The 24,005-nt window shown below is 37.2% G+C and overlaps 1 protein-coding gene across 1 annotated transcript in view; it reads left to right on the forward strand.

The window, feature by feature from the left end:
• Window positions 1-24,005, forward strand: part of CORIN (corin, serine peptidase) — a 209,798-nt gene that overhangs the window by 89,807 nt on the left and 95,986 nt on the right. The window contains 1 exon segment of the mRNA XM_078148375.1: window positions 426-604. Within this exon segment, the coding sequence (XP_078004501.1) occupies window positions 426-604 (179 nt within the window).

Raw genomic sequence — 24,005 nt, forward strand, 5'->3', positions numbered from 1 at the left:
ATCAGACCATGCAAGTCTTTCCAGGTTTTTCTGAAGTCAGCCTGTTCATCATTTCTTATAGCACAATAGTATTCCATTACATTCGTATACCACAACTTGCTCAGCCATTCCCCAATTGATGGGCATCGTCTGAATTTCCAATTCTTTGCCACCACAGAAAGAGCTGCTATGAATATTTTTGTACACGTGGGTCCTTTTCCCTTTTTTATGATCTTTTTGGAATATAGCCCTAGAAGTGCTATTTCTGGGTCAAAGGGTTCACATGGAAATTATAAATGAGTTATGAGCTTACTTAAGACAGGACATTTTTGTAAGTTATGAATTAAGGCATATGGTGTGAACTTGTATTTATTTTTGTTCAAATATATATTCAGAAATGTATTTTGGAAAAATATTAAATTTCAAAAATATTTCTCTTATTCTAGTTATGGACTCTTGCCCTGTCAGTCTTTTTGCGAAACTGCAAAAGAAGGCTGTGAACCAGTTCTGGGGATGGTGAATTCTTCCTGGCCTGAGTTCCTCAAATGCTCCCAGTTTAGAAACCACAGCGAAAGTGACCTCGAGAGGGTCTGCTTCTCTCTGCAGCAGGAAAGAGGAAAACAATGTAGGTTTCTGTGTTTTATTTCTCTTCAACCTAAAAAGTTCAGGGGAGCTCTGTCACGGAATATTATCCCCTCCAAAGCACAGGGTGGAGAACCAGAGGGATGCCAGATGTTAGCTGGAAAAGTTAACCTCAGAGATGCCCCTCCCTCTCCTGCCTCTCCCATCTCCTTTTTCCTCCTCCCCTCTTCACTCTCCCCCCCCCTTAAAACTTTTGATTTTTGTTTTTTAATCATATATCATTTGGTAAACTTAGCTCACTGGTACAGGGCTTAAAGTATATACAATGAACAAGAAAACAGATGAAAATTAGAATTAAACTATCTGTGACCTTTAATGATTCTTTGAGAATCCTCCAAAAGTTACTGTATAAGCAAGAAAGTCTTCCAAATCAAAACTTCAGGTTTAAAGTATACAGAGCTTTCCCGAACTACTTTGGGCTAAATTCCAATGCATATTTGTGATTTGTTTTTCAGTCTTTCTGGAAATAATAGTGAATTTCTGTTAAGATAGTACATTGGATATAGGTCTGATAGATGGTTCCAGATGAAGTATTTCTCTAGAATTTAAAGAATATATTTTTTGATTCTTGTTTGATGGGCGTAGTGCTAACTGTCAAACAAACACATTTTCTTATTTGGTTCATTTGGTAAGGATTGATGTCCTACTGCAAGTGTGGTGGCTTCTTTTGGGGGGTGGGGTTGAAGGTGGTGGTGGTGGGGGGAAGGATGGTAGATGCTAGGACTTGAAGCCAGAAAACCCTAGTTCAGATCCTGGCTCTGGCATTCACTAGCAATGTGATCTTGGATAAGTTACTATACCTCTTTGAGACTCACTTTCCTTATCCATAAAGTGAAGATAATAAAATATATTATACTTATTTTATAGGTTTGTTATGCTTTGCAAATTAAGAACTATGTAAATGCAAGGTCTTATTTACTACTTGCACTATAACCTAAAATGACAGTGTAATTTCTAGTTTATGTACACATATACTTAGTGTAATTGTATTTATGCACTAAGTGTTAGATAGTGTGCTTATTGGGTCAATTTTTGAAGTACATAAGAGCCTTACTATCATTTTGAATTTGGGAACCATGCCCTGGAATTACTATATAAATAAAACCAACAAAGTCTTCTTGGTCTTTAAGTAACTACATCTCTTTTGATAGGGTACAAAATCAGTCCAGTTCGTAATTCTCAGAAGACACTGGGCACTGAGGGTTCTGTATAAATCGTTTAGTAAAACAAATATATTAAATACCTACCATTTGCAAGATTCTGTACTCGGTACTAAACATAAAAAGGTTGAAAATGACATGGTCCCTGCCTTCAAGGACTTTGCAGTCTAATGGTTTCTATAACGTGTATTATAATCTCCTCTATGAAATTGTAAGCTCCTTGAGGGCAGGGACACAGCACTTAGCAAAGTGCCCAGCACACGGAAAATGTTTCTTAAAATGTTAAATCAATGGATGTATAAGAAATGAAAGCTTACATACATGATGAGTAAAATAGATGAGCTATTGTTTGGTGAATTCAATATAGGCAGTCACTTAGTACTAAAACAGTAGCATTTTCTTTCCCTTATTTATTTTCAAAAAATTTATCCAGATAACATATAAGTTTATCTACTTCAGTTTTCAAAGGTAGGTCAATACTATTTATTGAGCACTTAGCACCTACCTAGAATTAAGTACCATAGGAGGCTTATAAAACCAAAAAATGGAAGAAATGGAAGAGACCAAAGGGATCATCTGATTAGATTCCTTCATTTTACAGATAAGGAAACTGAGGACCAAGGAGATTAAGTGAGAGGCCCATGGTCACATATGCTGCTGCTAACAGAGTCAAGCTTAGAACCCAAGTCTTTGGACTCAGTACTCTTTTCACTATGTCACAATAAAGCAATACCTTATATTTATGTAGTGTTTTAAAGTTTACAGAGTATTTTATTCACAGCAACTCCATGTTCTTTGACCGTAAGGAGTTAAAATTAAATTTGGGATATGTATGAGATAAAAAGATGTAAGAGCAGTCTCAATATGAATACAAAGATAAGGGGTTTAATTACTATTTCGTGAGATCATCAGGAAAGAGATTTTAATTAAAATTAATTTTAAGCAGTTTTTGAAGGAGATTAATTATTAATAGAAACAAAAAGAGAAGATATTGATATATTCAGTAATGTAAACCTATGTAGGAAATCAATACAATTAATAAACTGAATGAAAACATTTACTTGATTATCACCCTTGAAAGTTGACTTTCTTCTCCATCTCCTACCCCCATGGGTAAAATAGTTTACTCTAGGAAAATAAAACAATAATAATTTAATCCACTGTAGGATGCTGCTGGCCACTAACCTTACCTTATTTATTCAACAATAGACAGGCAGTAGGCAAGGTGTGTCTCACTCAAGTGTTTATGTACTCCACCCACCACCAGAGGGTGCTTGGTGGGGGGAAAAACAAACATTTTCTGTGATTCTCAGAGAGCAGATATTTCTGACCTCTATCTGTGGTAGTGGTTGCCCCATCAGATTAGGATTGTGATCTCTGGGGAATCTGTCATCTATCTGATTAATATCTTATAGCTTGACTCCTTTTCCACCATCTTTCTTTTGTGCTGAATTTCAATGAATCCTAATCATATGGGTGTAGCATAATGGATTTGCTGAGACAGGTTGACTTGGCCATATATAGTGTTTTACTCATTACCATTGAATCAAAAGGAATAAAAAACAATGTATTTTTTTAAAATCCCCAAATGCTATGTAGCCTATATACTCAAAATTTCTCCCAGACCTAGGCAGCTCAAAAATTATCAGCATTTCCCCAAATTAGGACAAATTTAGACTCAGCTAGATGGTGCAATGGAGAAAGCACTGGGCTTGGAATCAGGAAGACTCATCTTATGAGTTCAAATCTGGACACAGACACTTCTTAGCTGTTGTGATCCTGGGCAAGTCATTTAACCCTGTTTGCCTTAGTTCCTCATTTGTAAGAATGATCTGGAGAAGGAAATGGCAAACCACTTTCATATCTTTGCCAAGAAAACCCCCCAAATGGGATCATGAAGAGTTGAACATGACTGTAACAACTGAATAACAACAACAGACACAGTTCAGATGCTTAGACTCAAAAGCCCTCAGTGGTAACAGCAAGGATCCTCGAAGTTGGAGTTACCTCCTATAGCTAATATTTTTCCACTCTATCCCCCATCTGCTTTTCCATTCACAGCCTTCTGAAGGGTCAAAGTCAAGTCAATTGAGGAACTTGGGAATTGGGGCTGTCTCTGATTGCTGTAGCTTTTCCACTCAAAATTCTGCCACTGGCAGCAACTTTTGACCCTGCTCTCTGACTGCTTCTCGGTACAACTGGCTCTTTCATTGGCCTCTGTGGTGCTCTGATTAATGGTAATTGCCTATTCATTTCTGAGTGGACTGGTGGAATGGTGCCAAGGGCAGGCCAAGTAAAGGGAGACACTTCTCCAGGCTCCATTCCTCCCTCCCTCCCTTGGAATCACTACTCTCCCCTGCTTCATGCTGATCCACATCTTGTGTAATTTCCAGGGTTAGTTTAGAGGTTGACCTAGAACCCAGGTTTTTAAAATGCTTATTCCAGCCTCTTTCCACCACACAATAGTCAGGAAAGCTTGGGTCAAGCTAATATTGGATCGGTAATATTATATGGCTACTCTATGTTTATGTAGCGTTTGTCTCCAGAGAACTCGCACCACTTTACAAACTGAATTCAGACAAAACCTATAATGTGGAACAGCTGTTATTGCCAATGCAGAAGTTGGAAAACTCAACTAAAATTTCACCTAGTGCTCTTTGTGCCAGTCATAGCTCAGAGATTTATTTATATTACAGAGAGACTCTTAGCAAAGGAGATCTGATGATATGATGACAGTGTTGTGGGAATTCTGTTTCAAAGATTTTAAAGTAAATATTTGTGTGCATTTTCACATAGTTGAGTTGTGAGAATTCAGGGGACTGAAGGTCAAGTTTCATCAATCATTCTGGACTATATGACTAACCCTGACCTCTGTCTCATCTGCATTCACACAAGGGAAGTCGCATTTAGATTGTATTTCTATAGGTCTGAAGGACAGCTCCCTAGCCATGAAGGAACTTTGGTTATTTTTCTCCCCTTTCTTTCCTTCCCTTCTCTGGTATTCTGTTTGTTTTGTCTAGTGCTGGATCTTGGTAGCAACCTCTTAACAAAACCTTAATGCACTGACAATTTCACATTTTTGGTAAGACAAACACTCTGAAATTTTTTTGTGTCTGTGTGCAAAATTGATGGTTGCTTTATTTCAGAGAAACGTGCAAGGATATTTTTAAAAAGTACTATCATAAGACCTAAAAAGAAATTATTATAGATAGCATTATGGAGGAGTCGGTGACAACTCGCCTGTAAACTTTCTATTTCAGTCTTATCAAAAGAAAGTGTCCCCAGATGTCAAATGCTACTACAGTTATAATTTGACTTTGTACTACCTCCTCCTATTTTTCACATATGTATTCTTCAATCTTTATCTATACTTTTGGGCACAGTTAGATGTAATAATGAAGTTGATGTAGATGTAGCAACCTTTGTGGGGCTAACTCTGAGGGCCTGGGTTTTCTGGTGCTGTCACCCAAGAGCCCCTACTGGTATGCTTCCCATTGATTATCAACTAGACTTAATTAGATTTTAGAAAGAGTATTTACTAAGCAGTTTTGTCAAGGACAGCTGTTACAGAAACATCCTTCCTTAGCCCAGGACACATTCTTCTCTTGCACATATAGTATTCCTGGGAAGAAAACATTCAAACTTAGGCATTGCATGTAATCAAAGGGCAAACGCAGCTCCTGGTTATTAAAAGTTGTCTTCTTCATGGAAACCTCATGAAGTTCCTCTTAGGAGTAGATCTTTGCAGGGCACAGAGGGTCACTGCATTTATATAGTACTTTCTTTGGTGTATCTATTTTGTACTTGGTGGGTCTCTCTGTTCCTGATGCAGACACTGCCATTAGCCACTGCTCCTGGGGGACACTGCTACTGCTGCTGATGGGGCCTCTGGTCTCTGGTCTAAGTTCACAATATCATCACCTCATCAAATGGAAATGAGAGTAGGAGAGAGAAAAACCTCTCCTCTTCTCCCTCCCCAAGGTAATTCCCTCTCAGGTGTCTTTGGGGGCTTAATTCTATCACCAACTGACTTGCTTACTGTTGAATGGATGCTTTTTGAATTGGCTTTCTGTATTACTCATGGCACGGAGATTATTCTTTCAGCCAATCACCAGGTATTTCCTGTATGACATGGTTTGATTTCATCCAATGATCGAAAGCCACTATAATCCTTTTATATTAATGGAGGATTTACCTACTTTTCTTTGGATTGGTGATTAATTCAATTTAGAAGATGGTATCTTTTTTGATTAATTGAGGATAGGAATAGCTGTACTCCCTTACATAGGGAAGAAGGTTTTTAAAGTTTTACTGATCCTTTTTTTTTTTTACCAACAAGTTCCCAATATCCATTCTGTTGCCCCACAAGAATGTTTCCTTGTCACAAAGTAAAAAATGTTAGGCAAAACTGACTTAACAACCCCATGTGACAGCCTAGGCCAAGGTATCTGCAATATCTGGAGTAAATTCTGAAATGATGAGAAGCGAGGAGAGGTGCATTTCATCATTTTCCCTCTGGAGCAGATTGATCATTGCCATTAATTTAAATCCGTCTGCCTTATAGTGTTGTTTTCATTTATATTATTACAGCCATTGTTTGTGTCCTTTTTCCTGGTTCTCCTTTCTTCATTCTGCACCTGTCTTTCCATGTTTCTTGGAATTTCTCAGAGGGAAGAATATTAACTTTAGTGAAAAACTTCTTTGATATTTGAATTTTAGTTGTGTTGAGCTGAGCATTTAATTCTATTCTTTGATGACTAAAAATGGATGATACTGCTTATGCTGTTTTTATCTGCTCAGCAACTAATTTCAGTCCGTGAATTGGAAAGAATTTTCATCTTCTTTAGTCCTAGTATTTTGTGTTAAGCTATTAGCCTTATTCTGAATTTGCTATACTGTAAATTCAGGAAAAGAGAACCATGATGAACTAATGCTAAACAAAAAAAGGTTTCTAATTGAGTAGAAGTAGTACCTGTTTCCTCATCATTAAGTCATTCTTACTTGTAAAGCCTATGGGATTAGTTTCCCTTTGACAAATAGGACTTGACTTGAGATAGCATGCTATTTTACTGAAACAGAAACAAAGAGGATGCTTTCCCTCCTATGGCTCAACATCTTGACAGCATTAATTCAATTGCCCACCTAAATAGGAGTGCTAGTGAGACTGGTGCATCAATTGATCCAATTCTATGGTCATAGACAGCAACTGCAGCCCTAAAATCTCCATTTTACCAATGACGCTTTTGGTATTGATTGTAATGTTTCCATGATAGAATTTTTTCTTGGCCTTCATAGAAACAGACAATTTTCAGTGCTTTACACAAAGCAAGATTTGAATATTCAAAGTCACCTCTGTGCATGTCATTGCTTGGTTCATTGAGGAAATTAGTTATTTTCCCTGGACTTTAAAAATGAACCAAGATACATTTGCTTTTTTACCTCTTTGTGTCAAATTGGAATCGTTTTTAAAAGAAATGAAAACTTTCTTATGTCTAGGGATGTGGAATGTGAAACAATAACACTTTGGCCTGAGGTATGGATTCGCTTAACCTCTCATGGAGTGGTGAATCTGCCCTCTTTCTATGGCCTGAGCCAAATAAGTACAGAATACCTGTCCAGATGTGGTACCTACATGCCCACCAACCAACCATCCATCTCTAAGGAAAACTAAATGGACTGGCAAAAACTGATTTCTAGGGCTGGGGAAATAATGCAAAGTAAATTCCTTGTTGAAATAAAGGTACTAAATCCATTATTGCATTAGTGCCAGTGGTTCAAAAAGCATTATATCTAAAACTTCCTGAGTGCCAATCGTCTATCAAGCATTAATTGACTGACTATTCTATATTTAGTTCCAGAATACAAAGCAAGTAAAAGACATAGTACTTAAAGAAGCTTACAGTTTTATTATGGGAACAAAAAAGAAAACCACCAGACCTTTGTAAGGACACTTTCAAAGTGGTGTAACAAATGTGATGAATATTGTATAAATTAAATAGTTGATTGTTGAAAGGAGTAAAGGAAATTGAACTTAAATTCCTGCTTCAAGAGCTTGTGACTTAATGATGGGAGGGGGGAGTAACTGTAATTTAACGTAACATTTATTAAACATCTAATGTGTGCCAAGCTCTGTGCTTAGCATTGGGGGAAAACAAAGCAATTAGGTAAGACATAGTCTTTGATATCACAGTGCTTGAGTCTGGTTAGGGCCCTTTTGAACTCAATGGTCCTTACTTCATATAGATTGATATGTAGAAAATGCCCCCAATAATACTAACTGACTGGACATAAGAGGCACCATTGTATTCCTTATCTAAGTAGAGAAGTGTCTATCATCAAGAATGTTTCATCCAGCAACTATTTACTGAGCGTGTAGAGTAGTGGAAAGAACCCCATTCTGAGAATCCAAAGATCTGGATTACATTCTGCCTCTAACACATATCAGCTGTGTGATTTGGGGCAAAGCACTTAATCTTTCTGAGTCTCAGTCCCCTCATTTAAAAAAAGGGAATAATTGTCTACTCAGTCTGGCTCTGACCTACTTTTCCATCTATGTGTCGCACTTCTTTTTGTTATGCTCTAAGTTGTAGCCATGGGGCACTGAACTGGCATCACCCCTGACACCTGATGGTTAAATTTTCGCTATGATCATTCACACTTCAGAAACCCACAAATGCTAGAAATCAGGGTTTGATTTCTTGTCCTGTTGATTATCTAGATTTAAGAAAGTGTTGATGATACAGATTAAACTTAAAAGCGTGGAGTAGATACATTTTTTTCTTTTGGAGAGTGTTAAACATTTGTCAGCACATTCCTGGTTCTCACCAAATTGGACAGCTAGCCGTGCCCCAGTCTTGTCTTTCATTCTTCCATTTTGATGTCTTGATGCCAGTTATCTCTTCATGCCTGGTACGTATTCTCTCCTCCTTGCTCTCTGATGAAATCCTTTTTCCCTCATCCAGACATATCTTTGGTGTCACCATCAGGCTTTCCTGATTTTGCTAGGCGAAATGAATCTCTTTCTCCTCAAGTTTAACGTTAGCACTATGTTTGAATCTTTGTCTTTTTTTCATTATATCCCATTTCAGGTCATACTTCTTTGTCTATGTGCCATAATCCCGATTAGATTGTAAGCTCTTTGAGGTCATGGGCAGTGTCATTTTTCCTTTTTTTTCTATCTTGGGCCCTGCAGGCCTCAGCCCCCACCACCTACCCCTGAGCCCTGCGTCTAGTAAAGTGAGTCATGTAATAGCTGTTTAAAAAGTGTCTGCTGTATTGTGCTGTTGAACTATTCTAACAGGCTGCATGTCATGATCTTAGCAAAAGATTTTTTTTTATCATGCTTGTTTTTCCAGTCTTGAAGGTTAGACTAATCTCTTTGGCATTGCTGTGTATTTTCTGAGGAGGCTTTGTGAGTGTTCCAGGGCTCACGCAATTAGTGCAATGGCATTTCTAATTAGGAGCATCTGAAAGCCCTTTACATCAAAGAGAATTCTTAATTTTGTTTGGGTTTTGTGCACAACATCTTCTGTGACTTGGATGAACACCATAGGCACCTTAAATGATGCAAATGCTTGTAAATGGGCAAAATAATTTCAATAGTCACAGCTCTCATATTTTCATATAATTTTAATATGCACATAGGAGAGACTTTGAGAGTAGACTTCAAAACTTCATTTGGTTTTACTAAGTCAAATGTTTATTTTTTAATAGTCACTAAAGACAATGAACTCTTATTTTCTCTAAACCACAGAGCCAGTTTTATTTCTGTAAGCTGTAAGAAATCAGCAGCTGCATTTCACGTCTGATGTTCTCCCAGTTTCATCTACAAATGCCACTCCTCTACATGGTCTAGGTAGATAGGAGATTGTCTCTCCTATCCTATGGTAATGTCAGTCGAGGAGAATGAGAAATTAGGAGGCCATGGCATTCAAAGGGATATGTGGGGTTTGCTGTGGAGAAAAGTCTATCATCTTGGTACTGAATTTACTGGGGCAGATGGAGGGATCTAGAACTCCATAAATGACAGCAACAAGAATAGGCCCAGGAGAGATTCACTTTTATTAACTTATTTATTGCTTTTTGGTGAGGCAGTCGGGATTAAGTGATACACGCAGGGTCACACAGCTTGTAAGTGTCAAGTGTCTGATGCTAGATTTGAACTCAGGTGCTCTTGACTCCAAGACCAGAGCTCTATCTATTGTACCACCTAGCTGCCCGTGAGATATTCATTTTTTTCCCTTATTTTTGCTTTTTGGTGAGACAATTGAGGTTAAGTGACTTGCCCAGGGTCACGCAGCTAAGAAGTATCAAGTGTCTGAGGCTAGATTTGAACTCAGGTCCTCCTAACTCCTAAGCCAGATGTCTATTCACTGTGAGAGATTCACTTTTAAAAGAAGGAAAGATGGTTATCAAATGATGGTAGCAGAGGGAGGTTCTGAAAGCAGTTGGCAGCAAGGAAATATGTTACCTCTTCTTACTGGCTTTGTGTGTATGAAAGAAAAAAGTGTTCTTGGACAGGGTACCAAGAGATTTGGCATCTTAAGGAGAAAGATGAGTTACAGTGAGCACTAGATGATGGAAGGAATGTGATGGGAAGAGATCTAACATAATATAATTTAGATTTGGAAGGGGTCTGTGTAGTCATCTAATTAAATTCCCGTATTAACAAATAATGAAACTGAGGCCTAAAGAGATTAAATGACTTGGACAAGGTCATACTGTGGTAGAAACAGGATTTGAACCCATTTTCTCACTCAAAATCTTTTGATCTTTTCATTGCATCAAAGGATAGTTTCAAAGGATAAAGTGGAAAGGGAGGTCAGAGGAGGATAATGATTAGGAGGTAGGGGTAGAGTTTACAGTGGGAAAGGTTGTAGTACCATGACAGGTGCCAGGATAGCTGGGTGATTCCAGGAGGTCAGGGGATTCAGGGTGGGGGGTGAGGAGCACAATTTGCCATTCTCTGGTGGGAGGAAATCTTAAAAGAAGAATGGTATGGCTGTTGGACACTGATTAGGGATGGTAGACTGAGGCCTGGGCCAGGGAGGAGAGGAATGATGTTCCCAGTACATTGGTACCTGGCTACCCCACTAGCTCCAGTGGTACCTAGATCTCATACCAACCTCTCTTCAGGCTCATTTTCTCCTGAACCATTTTCCCATGATACTCAACCATGATACTTCTCATTGTCTTTTGTCAACCTTTTTTAAATTACTTTGCCCACAAGTTTGTACTTTAAACTGATGGTTTTGGTTGATTTTTTTTTAATATCTGCTTGGCAAGGAAATTAAATGTTTTCTAGTTGAGGTGGTTTCCAGGCTCTTTCAGCCTCTCAATTGGGGGTATCTTTAATATTCAATAAAATGCTGTAAGAAATGATAGTCAGTGTCTTTACTTATCTTTATTTTTAAATTCAATTTTATTTTATTTTCATTTTACAATTCTCTCCCTCTCACCTCTTCCTTTCCACTCCCCATTGAGAAAACTAGAAAACCAAAAACTTATTATAAAGATATAGTTAAGCAAAACAAATTCCCAAATGAGCTATTCTTTACTTATTTTTTTTAACAATATTTTCTTTTTTATGAGTCAAAGTTCATTTATTCAGGTTAGGTAATAATTACTATAATTATGTACAGAGTTTCTTCTTATCTTTATCTTTTAATTTGGTAATTTAAAGATAATTTAACCTTGACTCCAACAAGATCATGGATTATGAAACGAGTGCTACGTTTGGAACCAGTACTTTGGTGTTTGTGAAGGCATAGCTACTTGTTAGCATTATTATTATTAATGGTGTAAAGTTGTTTGCCATTTTCTTGTAAAAGAGCATTGTGTCCTTGGTGAAATTTCAATGTGCCATAGCCAGAGAATTTCCTTGCTCCATCATTCTGGTAACAACACGAAAAAAGGAAATGAGATGCGTGCTGTGAGACCTGTTCTCTGTCCTGGCTCTTTGGTGATCACCATTTCATTTTTTAAATGCTCATAAACCATTCCCTCCATAACTCATTCTAGAATTTTACCAGGAATTGAAGTCATGAGGAAGGAGACTCCATCCTCTTCCATTTTTCCTATCAGGATGTTTGCCCATTTCTCATCCTATAGTAACCCTCCTCTTCTCCATGATTTTTCTTTTTAAGTATAGAAGGCATTTAATTAACTAGCTCAGCAAGGCAAATAACAAGGAAAATCTTTGTTCCACCTGCATGCACCCTTACTCACACGGGCACAGTGTTCCACACGCACAACCATCAGTACATAAGGGAACATACGTAGGCTACATGTACAGCCAGGGAAACTCATGCTACAGGGTTGTCTCCTAGTGTAAGCCCCCATCTGCCACTGGTGATATCATCTGTTGATCTGATATTACCTACTAGACCATTTTCTCTGCCAACCTGTGAGCTGCTTTTTGTGCTGAGTGGTGAGCATCTGGTGTCATCTCTTGGATTATTTTCTCCACTTCACTACTAATATTCTAGGTCTCTGTTGCTGAATTTCCACATAGCTGCAGATTCTTCACTTAGTGGCAGCTGCCATGTAATCCCTTTGCCACAGGGAAGTAGGTATGGCTCTTCCTGTGCATACAGAAAACAGCCACGAGGCTATTCTACTTCATTGTAAGTCACACCCATCCAAGCATCAAAAATCCATAGGCAAAATTGGCCTTGGGAACTCCATTGACTTTTCAAAGACCATTGACCGTGCTCATGTGTTAGTCATTTCATTACCTTGGAATTTGGTTCATTTGGGCCAGCTGATTTAAAGTCAGTGAAGTCAGCCAGGTGCACCCTTACCCATGTCATCTCTTATCTTCTTACTCTAGTTTTATTTTTCTGAGACTGAAAATCTTCTTAAAAAAAGGTAGCAAAAAGTTTCCATCTTTTTACCATCATTCATTATCAGCCCCCTCCCTCTAGGCCCGGCCATTAACACTAAGCAGTGATTCTTCAGCAACATGTTGACTCCTTGTGGTCTGGGGTGGTTTTCTTTTTTGCCTTTGTATCACCAGCTTCTAAAACAGTGCCTTGTGCCTAAGAAGTGCTCAATAAATGTTTGTCAAGATGAATTTAATAGAATCTCTTTCTTATCCCTAATATACTTAAACTTATTTTTAAACATTTTCCTTAACATTCATGAGTAGCCTCAGGTAACAGTGAACTTCAGAGCTTCTTTCATTATTTTGACAGGATCATGGTATTTTTGCTTCTTGATCCTCCATTACCTGGCCTTGCTTCCAATTACATCCAAGTCATTTAAAAATGAGAATTATAGGCCATGTGGTCCTGCCTTTGTTTTCTAGGATTCTTTTGAAATCTACTCTTCTGAAGTCTTGTGTGCCTCTCAAAGTATAAACTATCCCTGGCTTTTATTTCCTTCTCTGTCAAGACATGTTTAATAGAGGGGGCCCTATGATCCTATGGTTTCTCTTTTGTTGGTCAGAACCAGGTTCAGAATAACAGTTACACATATCTTTGCTCTACCTTTTGAAGAATTAACATATTATGAATTATTATGAAAGCCAGGTGCTCCCTTTTAAAAGAGAGCTCCAAACAGATGACCAGATGTTTGAAGTTTCCTATCTCTACTATATCATACCTCCATGCCAGGTGTATAATGTGCTTTATGAACTCAGCAGCCATTGATTGGATGATCTGATATATGCTTCTACCACAGTCTCATTTCTGTTTCTCATTCTGGTGATCCATGCTCAATGTTTTCCACAATACTTTCACTCCGTTTCCTAGATTTCCTTACAAAATTATTTTCATTATATCAATGCTATGTTCCCAAACATCTTGTTTCACAATGACACTCCAAATAGAGTACTAGACTTGGAATTGGAAAAACCTAGGTTTGACTCCTGGCTTAGACACTTTATTGTTCATTCATTTCAGTCACGTCTGACTCTTTGTGACTCCATTCGGGGTGTTCTTGGCAAAGCTACTGGGGTGGTTTGCCATCTCCTTCTCCAGTTCATTTTATAGAAGAGGAACTGAGGCAAACAGGGTTAAGTGACTTGCCCAGGGTTACACAACCAGTGATTCTGGCTCCCAATTTTTGCTATACTATGCTGCAAACTTCATTTGCTTCTCCAAGGAGAACCTGAAAACCATCCATTCATTTATTTGCAACGTTTGTCTCTCTTCTGATTGGCATTCTTATAAATGAAATATGGTTGTGGTTCAATTCCTCCAGTAAAGGTTAAATCATTCATCACTGGACAAAGCTTGCGTGTTAAGTTATCTGCATGGCCTAACAAGTGAGAGTTTTTGCATCCCAGCATTCTCTGTAGTCATTTTCTATCATTCCATCTCGATCATTTGGAATTGACTTGGGGGCTGCCCAAGTCAGAGAAGAATTTGTTTGGCCTGTTGCACAGGACAACAGACAAAAATCTTCATGACCTTTTGGCTAAGCTTTTTGTGGTCAGCCTCTCTGCACCCAGAATAGTCCTTAGACAAAAGTTACGTGGGCAGGGCTTGTACTCAAAGTCTTTCTCATTTGATAGGATCTGTAATGGCTTGGTACCCATAGTCCTTGCCTTCAGGAATCCACAGTCACCTTTATACCATGGAGAAGCATTAGATTAAGACCTGAAAGGGAGAAAAGTAGTGACTCCCTGTTACCCCCAGGATCAAATATAAAATCATATGTTTGGCTTTTTTATAACTTGCTCCACGCCTACTTTTCTTGTCTTCTTATGCATTATTCTTCTGTACATATTCTGAGACCTGTTGACAGTGGCCTTGCTGCTGTTTCTCACACATGACTTCGTTTTGCAGCTCGCATGACTTTTCACTGATTGTCCCCCATGCTTGGAATGTTCTGTCTCCTTGTCTCCCCACCTCTCAGCTTCACTGGTTTTGAGACTCAACTCCCACCTTCTCCAAGAAGCCTTTCTCAGGCCTTCCCTCCTCATAGTGCTGCTGTTTTCACTTTGCGGTTGCTTGCAGTTTATCTTCCTCTACTTGAATGTACATGGTTGTTTGCGTGTTCTGTCCCCCATTAGATCATGAGCTGCTGGAGGGCAGGGACTGTCTCTTGTCTTTCTTTGTAGAGGGACTGGCACAGAGTAGGCACTTGATAAATGCTTTTTGACTTGTTGACAAGGAACCACTCACTTTCTAAGTAAAATGCAAATTAAGCAAATTTTTAGAGGTCCTCTTTTAAGAGAAATAGAACAATGCAAGTTAATTTGAAAGAGAACTTGACATACATAGCTTGATCATTAGCTTTGATGGTTCTCACTTCTAGAATCTTGTTCTGGAAGAGTAGTTTGGATTTCAAATGGTGTTGTCATTTAACAGATAACTTCTGTGTACCAAATTGTACAAGGAAAGTCAATATGCTTCTGAAGATGCCTGAGTAAACACCCACGGAATAAGTAGTCTGTTGGAGTCTGCTTTGTAACCTCCTAGGATTTTAGGAAACTGTCCTTTGGTTGTTAAGCTGTTTCTGATTTTCCCATTTTGGCATTTGAAAGGACTCCTGCTACTTCCTTCCTTTATGTAGGGGATCTTAACTGAATTTACAATTCATAGGGTAAGACCTAAAAATTGGGAAATTTCTTGTTTGATTCTGAAAGTTAGCCACTGGAGTAACATATAAACACTACACAAAGCAAACAGAATTGTTTTTATGTGATCTAGCATAAAATTTAACTGATCATTTCATGGTTTTTCTTAGAAGTGCAAATGATGTGAGCAAATTATATTCATTGAATAAGAACCCATTCTAGGGATGTCTGTTTTCGAGACAGATTCCTAGGGTTCTTTTGAGGACTAAAATGTCTAGGAATGTGAAGTCTGCCTTAGGGAGTCCAAAATTAATTAGATTTAATACATGGATGTTACATGTATTACTGGTATTGGTTGTAGGACTTAATAGAAGTAATGGAATTAAATCATCCTAATAATGGTAATAGTTGCTACAGCATTACATTGAATAATTGTGCTCCGAGGGATATTCAGAAATTATTTCTAGTAGGAGGCTCATTGGTATCATTAATAATGTCTTTGGGTGGCATGATTGTTTTAGAATTTGATAGTAGGTTAACAATAACTTACAAGAGTGACAAAAGGCTTAGACCCAAGATAATTCTGCCTGTTAGGCTATACCTCTGTCTTCAGTTTTGCCGCTTCACTGAATGATCTATTCTGATCATGTTTGGGAGCCATCCATTCATCCTATACATTGGAACATTCTGATCTACCCTTCCTTGTCTGATAATGCTAGATATGTCGCACTAGCAAATCACTAAATTCTAAACATTTGTAGAAATTCCTACAAAAACCCAACACATTTAGAGCTAAAACAAACCTTGCAAAAGGAAATGAACAGCTCTTTTTTTTTTAATTTTGGGATGAGTTGGAAGGGGAAGAAAAAAATGAAAAAGAAAAGGTTATTGATGCATTTTTTAAAATGATCAGATGAAAATAGAAAGAAAGCCAGAAAGAATCAAAGATAAGCAGGACATCTTCTGGAGTTATGTCAAATTAGTTATATGTTTAAGAAGGGCAGGTTGTCCATAATAGATATTCCCAGTTTCATGTATGGACCTCTTTTTCTTTTTTTATGTATATGGAAATTTCCATTTTACATGGTATTTATTGAGTTCAAAATCAAATTTAAAAATGAAAACAGGAAAAAAAAGAGAAAGGAAATACTTTTCTAAGTTTTAATGTAAGGCAGGGAGCATATGTTCTTATTCATGATTGAATTTTATAATTTCAGCAACTCCTGAAGTAGGTATCTCTTATTAGGAATATTTCATCACTATGTATGTATAGATATATACATATATATGGGATATCTGTTTATATATCACGATATGTATGATTTATATCAATATCTATGGTATACATATACATGATATCTATTTATATATCTACCTCTCTGATGTGTGTGTGTGTATACACACACACACACACATACACACTCACATATATATATATATATATATATATATATATATATATATATATAGTTATGGTATATAGATATGTGTACCTATGGTCTGACTCATTGTAAAGCATGATTCTTTCATTTGAAACTCTAGTGATTATGAAAATGGTCCTATTAAGTTTTCAGTGGTATTATATAATTGGCAGTGCTACTATCCCTGCCTTCCCTTTTTCTTCTCCATAAGTGTATTCTATGACTAGCCCTGACTTTCCTTGCCTGACCATGCCAAACATTTGATATTAACAAGTTATTAACCCTTGTCCTAACATCTGTAGAAATCTCTAAAAATGATCTAGAATTATATATTTAGAGTTGAAAGGGGCCTCATGAAAGGACATATAGTAACTTCGCTAAGTTTCAGTGTAAGGCAAGTTAAGTTCATATTATATTCTTGGTTGTGACTAGTCTAGAACTCAACATACTGAAATATTAGTGGCAAAAATTTGTCAGAAAAATTCTCCCCTTAATATTAGCTTCCTGGATTCTCTTTCATCTAAGGCATACATTATTGGAATTAGAAGATAATCATAGGTTCATAGTACATAACAATGAAGGCAGTTTGGATTTAAGCTATGTTTTGGAACCAAAGTAGCCTGTTCAGTATGAGTTAGTAGTGTTCGAAGTCAAAGAGAGTGTATGTTTGGGTCAAGGATTGGGAGGACTGAATGAAAAGGAGGATAGCTTGACAAGAGGAAAAGTAGACTGGAATGAGAGAGGAAGTGAAAGCTGGGAAATCTGAAGGAGGGCTTTGAAGCCCAAAGCTAAGAGTTTGTACTTGATTTGGAGAACAAGAAAAAGTAGACCTCTCTAAGGCAGGGCTGACCCAGTCGAAGTTGTGGGTGAGAAAAAGAATTTTTTCACCAACAAGGATGATACTGGTTTCATGTGTCTGAGCTGTACATGGGATCCATTGTTTTTATAGTGGTAAACAAAAGATAGATAAAAGAACAAATATGAAAAATATATTTGTGTCTTGGATAGGATGCAATGAGGCACACTTGAAAGGTTGTTGATTGATTCTGGAGTCAGAGCATCTGGGTTCAAATTCCATTTCTGATGCTTACCATCTGAGTGACTTTTGGCAAGTTAATTCACTTGGTTCCCTCATCTGTAAGATAGGGGTTTGGACCCTATCTGACATTGTTACCATACCTTTCTACAGGTAAAATTCAGATGATCAAGTTTGGTGGAGCTGTTGTGTTTTTTCTTTTGACATTGCTGCTTAGACACTTTAAAAAGAGTTTTTATTTCTGACTCTTCAGAATTGTTCCCCTATAGCCTTTTTGCATGGGTTTTCTCTTATTAAAAACTTTCCTTAACATTAGGGGAATATTATTCCTTGTAAAGGATAGTTCTTTCACTTGAAAATTTAATTGATTGATTATAAACTTTTGAAGTGGTATTTTATAATTATTAATGTCAGCTATGATATCTACAGCAGAATTGATAAATATTACCCAAAAAATCATATTCCCAACATATAATGAAAGATTGAATGAAAAGATTAGACATTATCAATATTAATTTAAGAGTTTTTTCCTTGCTTAGCTATATTTATGTCTGAGTCATGATTACACTGTCAGTTGACATAATTCTTGAAAAACAATGCAACCTAGGAAATGAATTTGAAAATGGTATCATGCAGAATTTGAAAATTCAGTGTGGCAAGGTGCTTTTGAGCTAAGCTTTGGGTATTTTTGGATTAAGTGAGTCATGATAAAAAAATGAATGTTTATGTTTCCACGGTGTTTAAATATGATCCTGGCAGGTAACATGTGTGTATATATATGTGTATATGTAAAAGAATGAACAAATCCTAAACAACACAATCCATTTTTCATAGACCTTAGAGTTACATGTTATTTTTTTCACAACTGTAACTAAATCTTTACTGAATTAATTAACTTTATATCTTTATTCTAGCCTATATCAAACTGAATTGTAGTTTAGTTGTATAGAATTATACATAGTCAAATCTGGGGAGATATAGTCATTTATACTATATGTAGAATTTTCTGAATGACACTTTTTTGTTTATTTAATCTAAACAGATATTGGAAGCTACATGGTACTACCTAATAAAATAGTGCCTTAGTTCCTAAGTCCTTCTTGAGTGTATTCTTTGGGAAAAGCTATTGCCACCTTTCCTTCTTCTCCTGCTATTTTTAATGATTTCTTTATTTCTGTGTCACCCTTCTCCTAGGCTTCCATTTTTGAAACCTCCAAGTCATTTTATCTCTTCTCCGTTTTTACTCTCCCTACCCTAATCTAAATAATTGCTTGGTCTTGAGGTCCTCTTAATTCTCTGTAACACTTCTTGCGTCTAGCCCTTAGAGAGGAAACATTGAGTAGCAGATCAAGCATTGGACTTGGAGTGAGGAAGACCTCAATGCAAATCCTGTGTGGGACACTTATAAACTGTATGCAACCCTAAGGAAGCCACTTAACTTCTGTGACTCAATTTCCTCATCTGTAAAATGAAAGAGTTGAACTCTGTGTTCTCTAAGATCCCTTCTAGTTTGAATCTGTGATACTGTGATCCCTAATTTTGCTTTCCACTGCCAGCTCCCTAATTCAGGCTTTCTTTTCTTCTTGTGTGCACCATTATGGTAGCCTAATGGTTTGCTCTGTCTTTATCCATGCCTTTTCCCTTCTAATGTCAATTAGAGTAATAGTCAATGTGTACAAGGCGCTGTCCTCCATGTTCATCTACAAGCTGTGTGATCATAATCATACCAACTCTATTGAAGTTCACATATATGCCATGCATATCATATAGTCCCAATGACAGGCTGTGTCTGCTGGCCAGGTACCATCATGACTAAATACAAAGAGATTTTTGCAAAGTAGTTTGTTTAGTAATTACTATATTCTGTTGCTACACTAACTCATGAAACATAAAAATACCAAATGAGTGTCAGTCCTGTTAGGTTCCCTTTTGCTTCTGCAGTGATGGTGGTAGAATAGGAGACAGAGATGGTGCTAAGAATAACACAGTTTTTAGACCATCTACAGAAATTCACTTAACTGTCAGTACTCTAAATGTAAGATCTTTGTCCAGTGAGTTTGTTCAGTTGTTTCAGTTGCATCTGACCCTTCACGATCCCATTTGAGGTTTTCTTGGCAGAGATACTGGAGTAGTTTGCCATTTCCTTCTCCAGCTTATTTTACAGATGAGGAAACTGAGGCAAACAGGGTTAAGGGACTTGCTCAGGTGTCTGAGGCTGCATTTGAACTCAGGTCTTCCTGACTCTAGGCCTGGCACTCTATCCACTGTGCCACCTAACTGCCCCACAATGAGTTGATATTGTTGAAAAAACTGAACCGGGGTAGGTAGGTGGCGCAGTGGATAGAGCATAGGCCCTGAAGTCAGGAAGACCTGAGTTCAAATCTGGCCTCAGACCAAACACTTAAAACTTACTAGCTGTGTGCCCTGGGCAAGTCACTTAACCCCAATTGCCTAGAAAAAGAAAAAGAAAAAGAAAAAGAAAAAGAAAAGAAAAAACTGAACCGAATTTATACTAACACTGGTAACTGAAATGGGAAGACGTAATGAAGTTTTATCTAATTAAGAACAGAAGCAGAGAATAAAGAAGAAAAGTAAATGAGGAAGGTATTGGAATTAGTTTTGTTCAATGGCTAAAAGCAATAAGAAAACATCATTTTGGGGGCATTAAATCTTCTTGCCTTGCATTGATTGTGAGGAGAATTAGGGAACATGCAGCTAGCAGTCCAGTTTGGTTGTAACACAGAGTGCAAGAATTATTGAATCCATTCTCCAAAACTCAATTATGCTCTTCTCTGAAAAAAAAACCCAAACCAACAAAACCATGTCTTCAAAAAAATTAAAAGAAACATGCGTGTATACATGTGTATATATGTATATGTACATATACACACACACCCATATGGAATGATAGAATTTTCTGACTAGAAATGTTGCTGGGAAACATATTGGTGATTGGTTTCTATCACCTAGGATTGCATCCATTTTGGGGGACCGTCAATTATTGAAGCATTTTTCCTAGAGCTGTGAAGGGTCTCATTATGATACGGATGTGATATTGAAAAATTTTTGACAGGAATCTGTAATGAGATTGTTATAGTGAAATCATCTGCTAAAAATCCATACATAGAGCTTATGGAAGGACGGTCTTTTGGTAATAAGATTATAGAATGAAAAAATTTATTGTAATAAATGGAAAAAACTGAAAGTAAAGACACTTTCTGAAGCTATTGACTTCAGGTTACGACCACATATTCATTCATTTGTTAGTGTTTTGTAAAGTGCAGAATTGTATTTTTTTTGGGGGGGGTCTCTCTTCAATCATCTCATCTGTCTACAATACATATTCATTTCAAAATATGAAAAGGATTTTAGATGAACTGTGAGTTTGTGGGATTAAAAAAAACAAATTCACAAGCATGAAAACACAGCCTGTTTTTACATATTATCAGGACCTTAGAAACTCTTTTGAGAGATATTTTGCAATTTCAGATATGCTTAAATGTTTTTGATGGGGTCTTTCTTTAGTGACTGGTGGCAAGGAGAGTATTTGACAAAAATCTTAATACTAGACAAAAATGACCATGTTTTACTTATTTAAAAAAAAAATTTACGTACTTAACTTTAAACACCAGAATCAAATAAACATATAATTAAAACGATTTACACCTGAAAATGAATTTCTGCCTACAGTATATTCAGTATTCCATTAAGCTGCTCTCCTGTATTTTTCCTTTTTTCCATTCATTCATTACTTTATTTTTGTCTTTTCATATAACTAAAGGCAGCACTGCATACTGTACTTTCAGTTTTGGTTTTAAGGAGACCTGAGTTCAAATCCAGCCTCAGATTCTTACTAACTGTGTGACCCTGGGCAAGTCATTTAATCTTTCCCAGTTTCAGTTTCTCATCTGTAAAATGAGAACAGTGATAGTACCTAATTCAAATGGTTGTTGTGAAGATCAAATGTAAAGAGAACACATTTACAAACCTCAAAGAGCTATATAAATGCTAACTATTATTATTATTATTATTGATATTTACATTCCTCACATTTATAATTTTCTTGGCATTATAATATTTTATTATAGTGATATACCAAGTTTTTATTCAATCATTTGCCAGCTGTTGGACATTTCCTGGCTGTTTTCAGTTCTTAGTAGTTACAAATGATTTTGTTGTTTGGTTATTTTCAGTCGTGTCCGACACTTCATGACCACTCTTTTGGGTTTTCTTGGCAAAAATATTGGTTTGCCATTTCCTTATCCAGTTCATTTTACAGATCAGGAAACTGAGGTAAATGAGGCTTAAGTGACTTAGCCAGGGTCACACAGCTAGTAACTGTCTGAAGCTGCATTTGAACTCAGGTTTTCCTGAATCCAGGCCTGGCTGTCTATCTTCTGTGCCACCTACCTGTCTGCAGTTACAAACAATGCTTCTACTCATATAATGGGGTTGCTAGGCCAAAAAGTATGATTAGCTTTAAATCAGATTATTTTAAAATCATAGATTCTTAAATCTGGAAAGCCCCTCTAGAAATCTTATAATCTCCTCCCTATAATTCAGTTTGGACCACATTTCAACCATTTTTGATACATGAGAATCTATTTTTAACTGATGTAGTCTTCCTCAGAACCTTACTTTCATGTTTTCCACAGTCTGGCTGTTATTAAATCCTTCTTGCTTTTAAATATGTGGTGTTCATTTCTGTTCCCTGCGAGTCAGTTGGCCTTGGTCAATTTCTTCACTGTCTGCTAGACAGGATGGAAGGGAGGTGGTTCACAGTCATCATTTTAAATATCTTCATGTTTCAGTGGTCTTTTTTTTCACTTCTCTGTAGTGGGAAATGACATGAACTTATGAAACATGAACAGGATGTTAAAAACTTCAGGCTTCCTTAACTACAGGAAAACACTCGGAAACATTCTGCTTTTCTGTAGAAGGCAGGTTTTTAAATTCCTTGATTCACCAATAGTTTCCCTAGAAAAATTTCCCTAGACAGATTGCTGGGTTTTTGGCCCAGTTATTTTTATTTGGGGTACTTTGGCCTCGGAATGCCTTTGTGTAGTCTCTGGACTTCCTTTTGGCTTGTACCTTGTTAAAGGCACATTCCTCAGAAAACTGGGAACTAGGGAAAAAGGAGATTTCTGGCTCAAGATGTAGGAGCCAGTCTGATACTTCCAATTCCTTGATTCTTTTTTTGCAGTTGTTGTTTAATCAACTGGGGATATTTAAAAAAAACAAACACATTCTTATCTTATTTACAAAATGTATGTTTTCCTTATTCAGTGTTTATATTATGATTTTAGAGAATTTGGAACTTCCTGGTACTCATGTCCTCTATGCTTTGTGTTGTTTTTTTCAAATAATTCCCTAAATATATTGAAAGCTGCTTCCTTAAAAATTTATCATTTTTATTATTTTATTAGGCTTATTTAACTCCTTCCTTTCATATAGTTCTAAATGTTGCCAACATATGATGAATTTTCGTGAAGTTATTTTCAATATTTATAGTCTTAACTAACTCCTCCCTGCTGCAGAAGTTCCAAGGAAAGGGAATGTCTCCCTCCTCTGTCCTTCCCTTCCCTCCCTTTTCCTTCTCTTTCTCTGACCTCCATTTTCCCTCTTTTTACCCCTTCTTCCATGCTTCCTTCTCTCCCTCCCTCCCTCCCTCCCTCCCTCCCTCCTTCCTTCCTTCCTTCCTTCCTTCCTTCCTTCCTTCCTTCCTTCCTTCCTTCCTTCCTTCCTTCCTTCTTCCTTTCTTTCTTCCTTCCTTCCTTCCTTCCTTCCTTCCTTCCTTCCTTCCTTCCTTCCTTCCTTCCTTCCTTCCTTCCTTCCTTCCTTCCTTCCTTCCTTCCATTGACATCTTGAACTGTATGTTCCATAGACATCTTGCACAGACATCAACATGTTTAAAACTAGACTAAAATTCCTACCCCCTCAAACCTCCCCTCTTCCAGATTTCCCTATTATTGTCCAGAGTACCACCGTCCCAGTCATCCAGACTTGCAACCTAGGTGTCATACTTGACTTCTCATTTTCATACCCCATCTATTGCCAAGTTGTCTCATCTGTGCTTTTTCAATTTCTTCTTTGCATATTCTTTTCTCTCTTCTGATAATGGATCAACTAGTACAAGTCCTCTCAACTGGACTATTTTAATCCTCTTTTGGTTGGTATTCTCTGCCTCAAGTCTCCCCTATTTCCAATCCATTCTCCATTTTGCTGTTAAAATAATCTTCATA

Source organism: Phascolarctos cinereus, unplaced genomic scaffold (genome assembly GCF_003287225.1).
Source record: "Phascolarctos cinereus isolate Bilbo 61053 unplaced genomic scaffold, phaCin_HiC Scaffold_9;HRSCAF=440, whole genome shotgun sequence".
NCBI classification, from domain to species: domain Eukaryota; kingdom Metazoa; phylum Chordata; class Mammalia; order Diprotodontia; family Phascolarctidae; genus Phascolarctos; species Phascolarctos cinereus.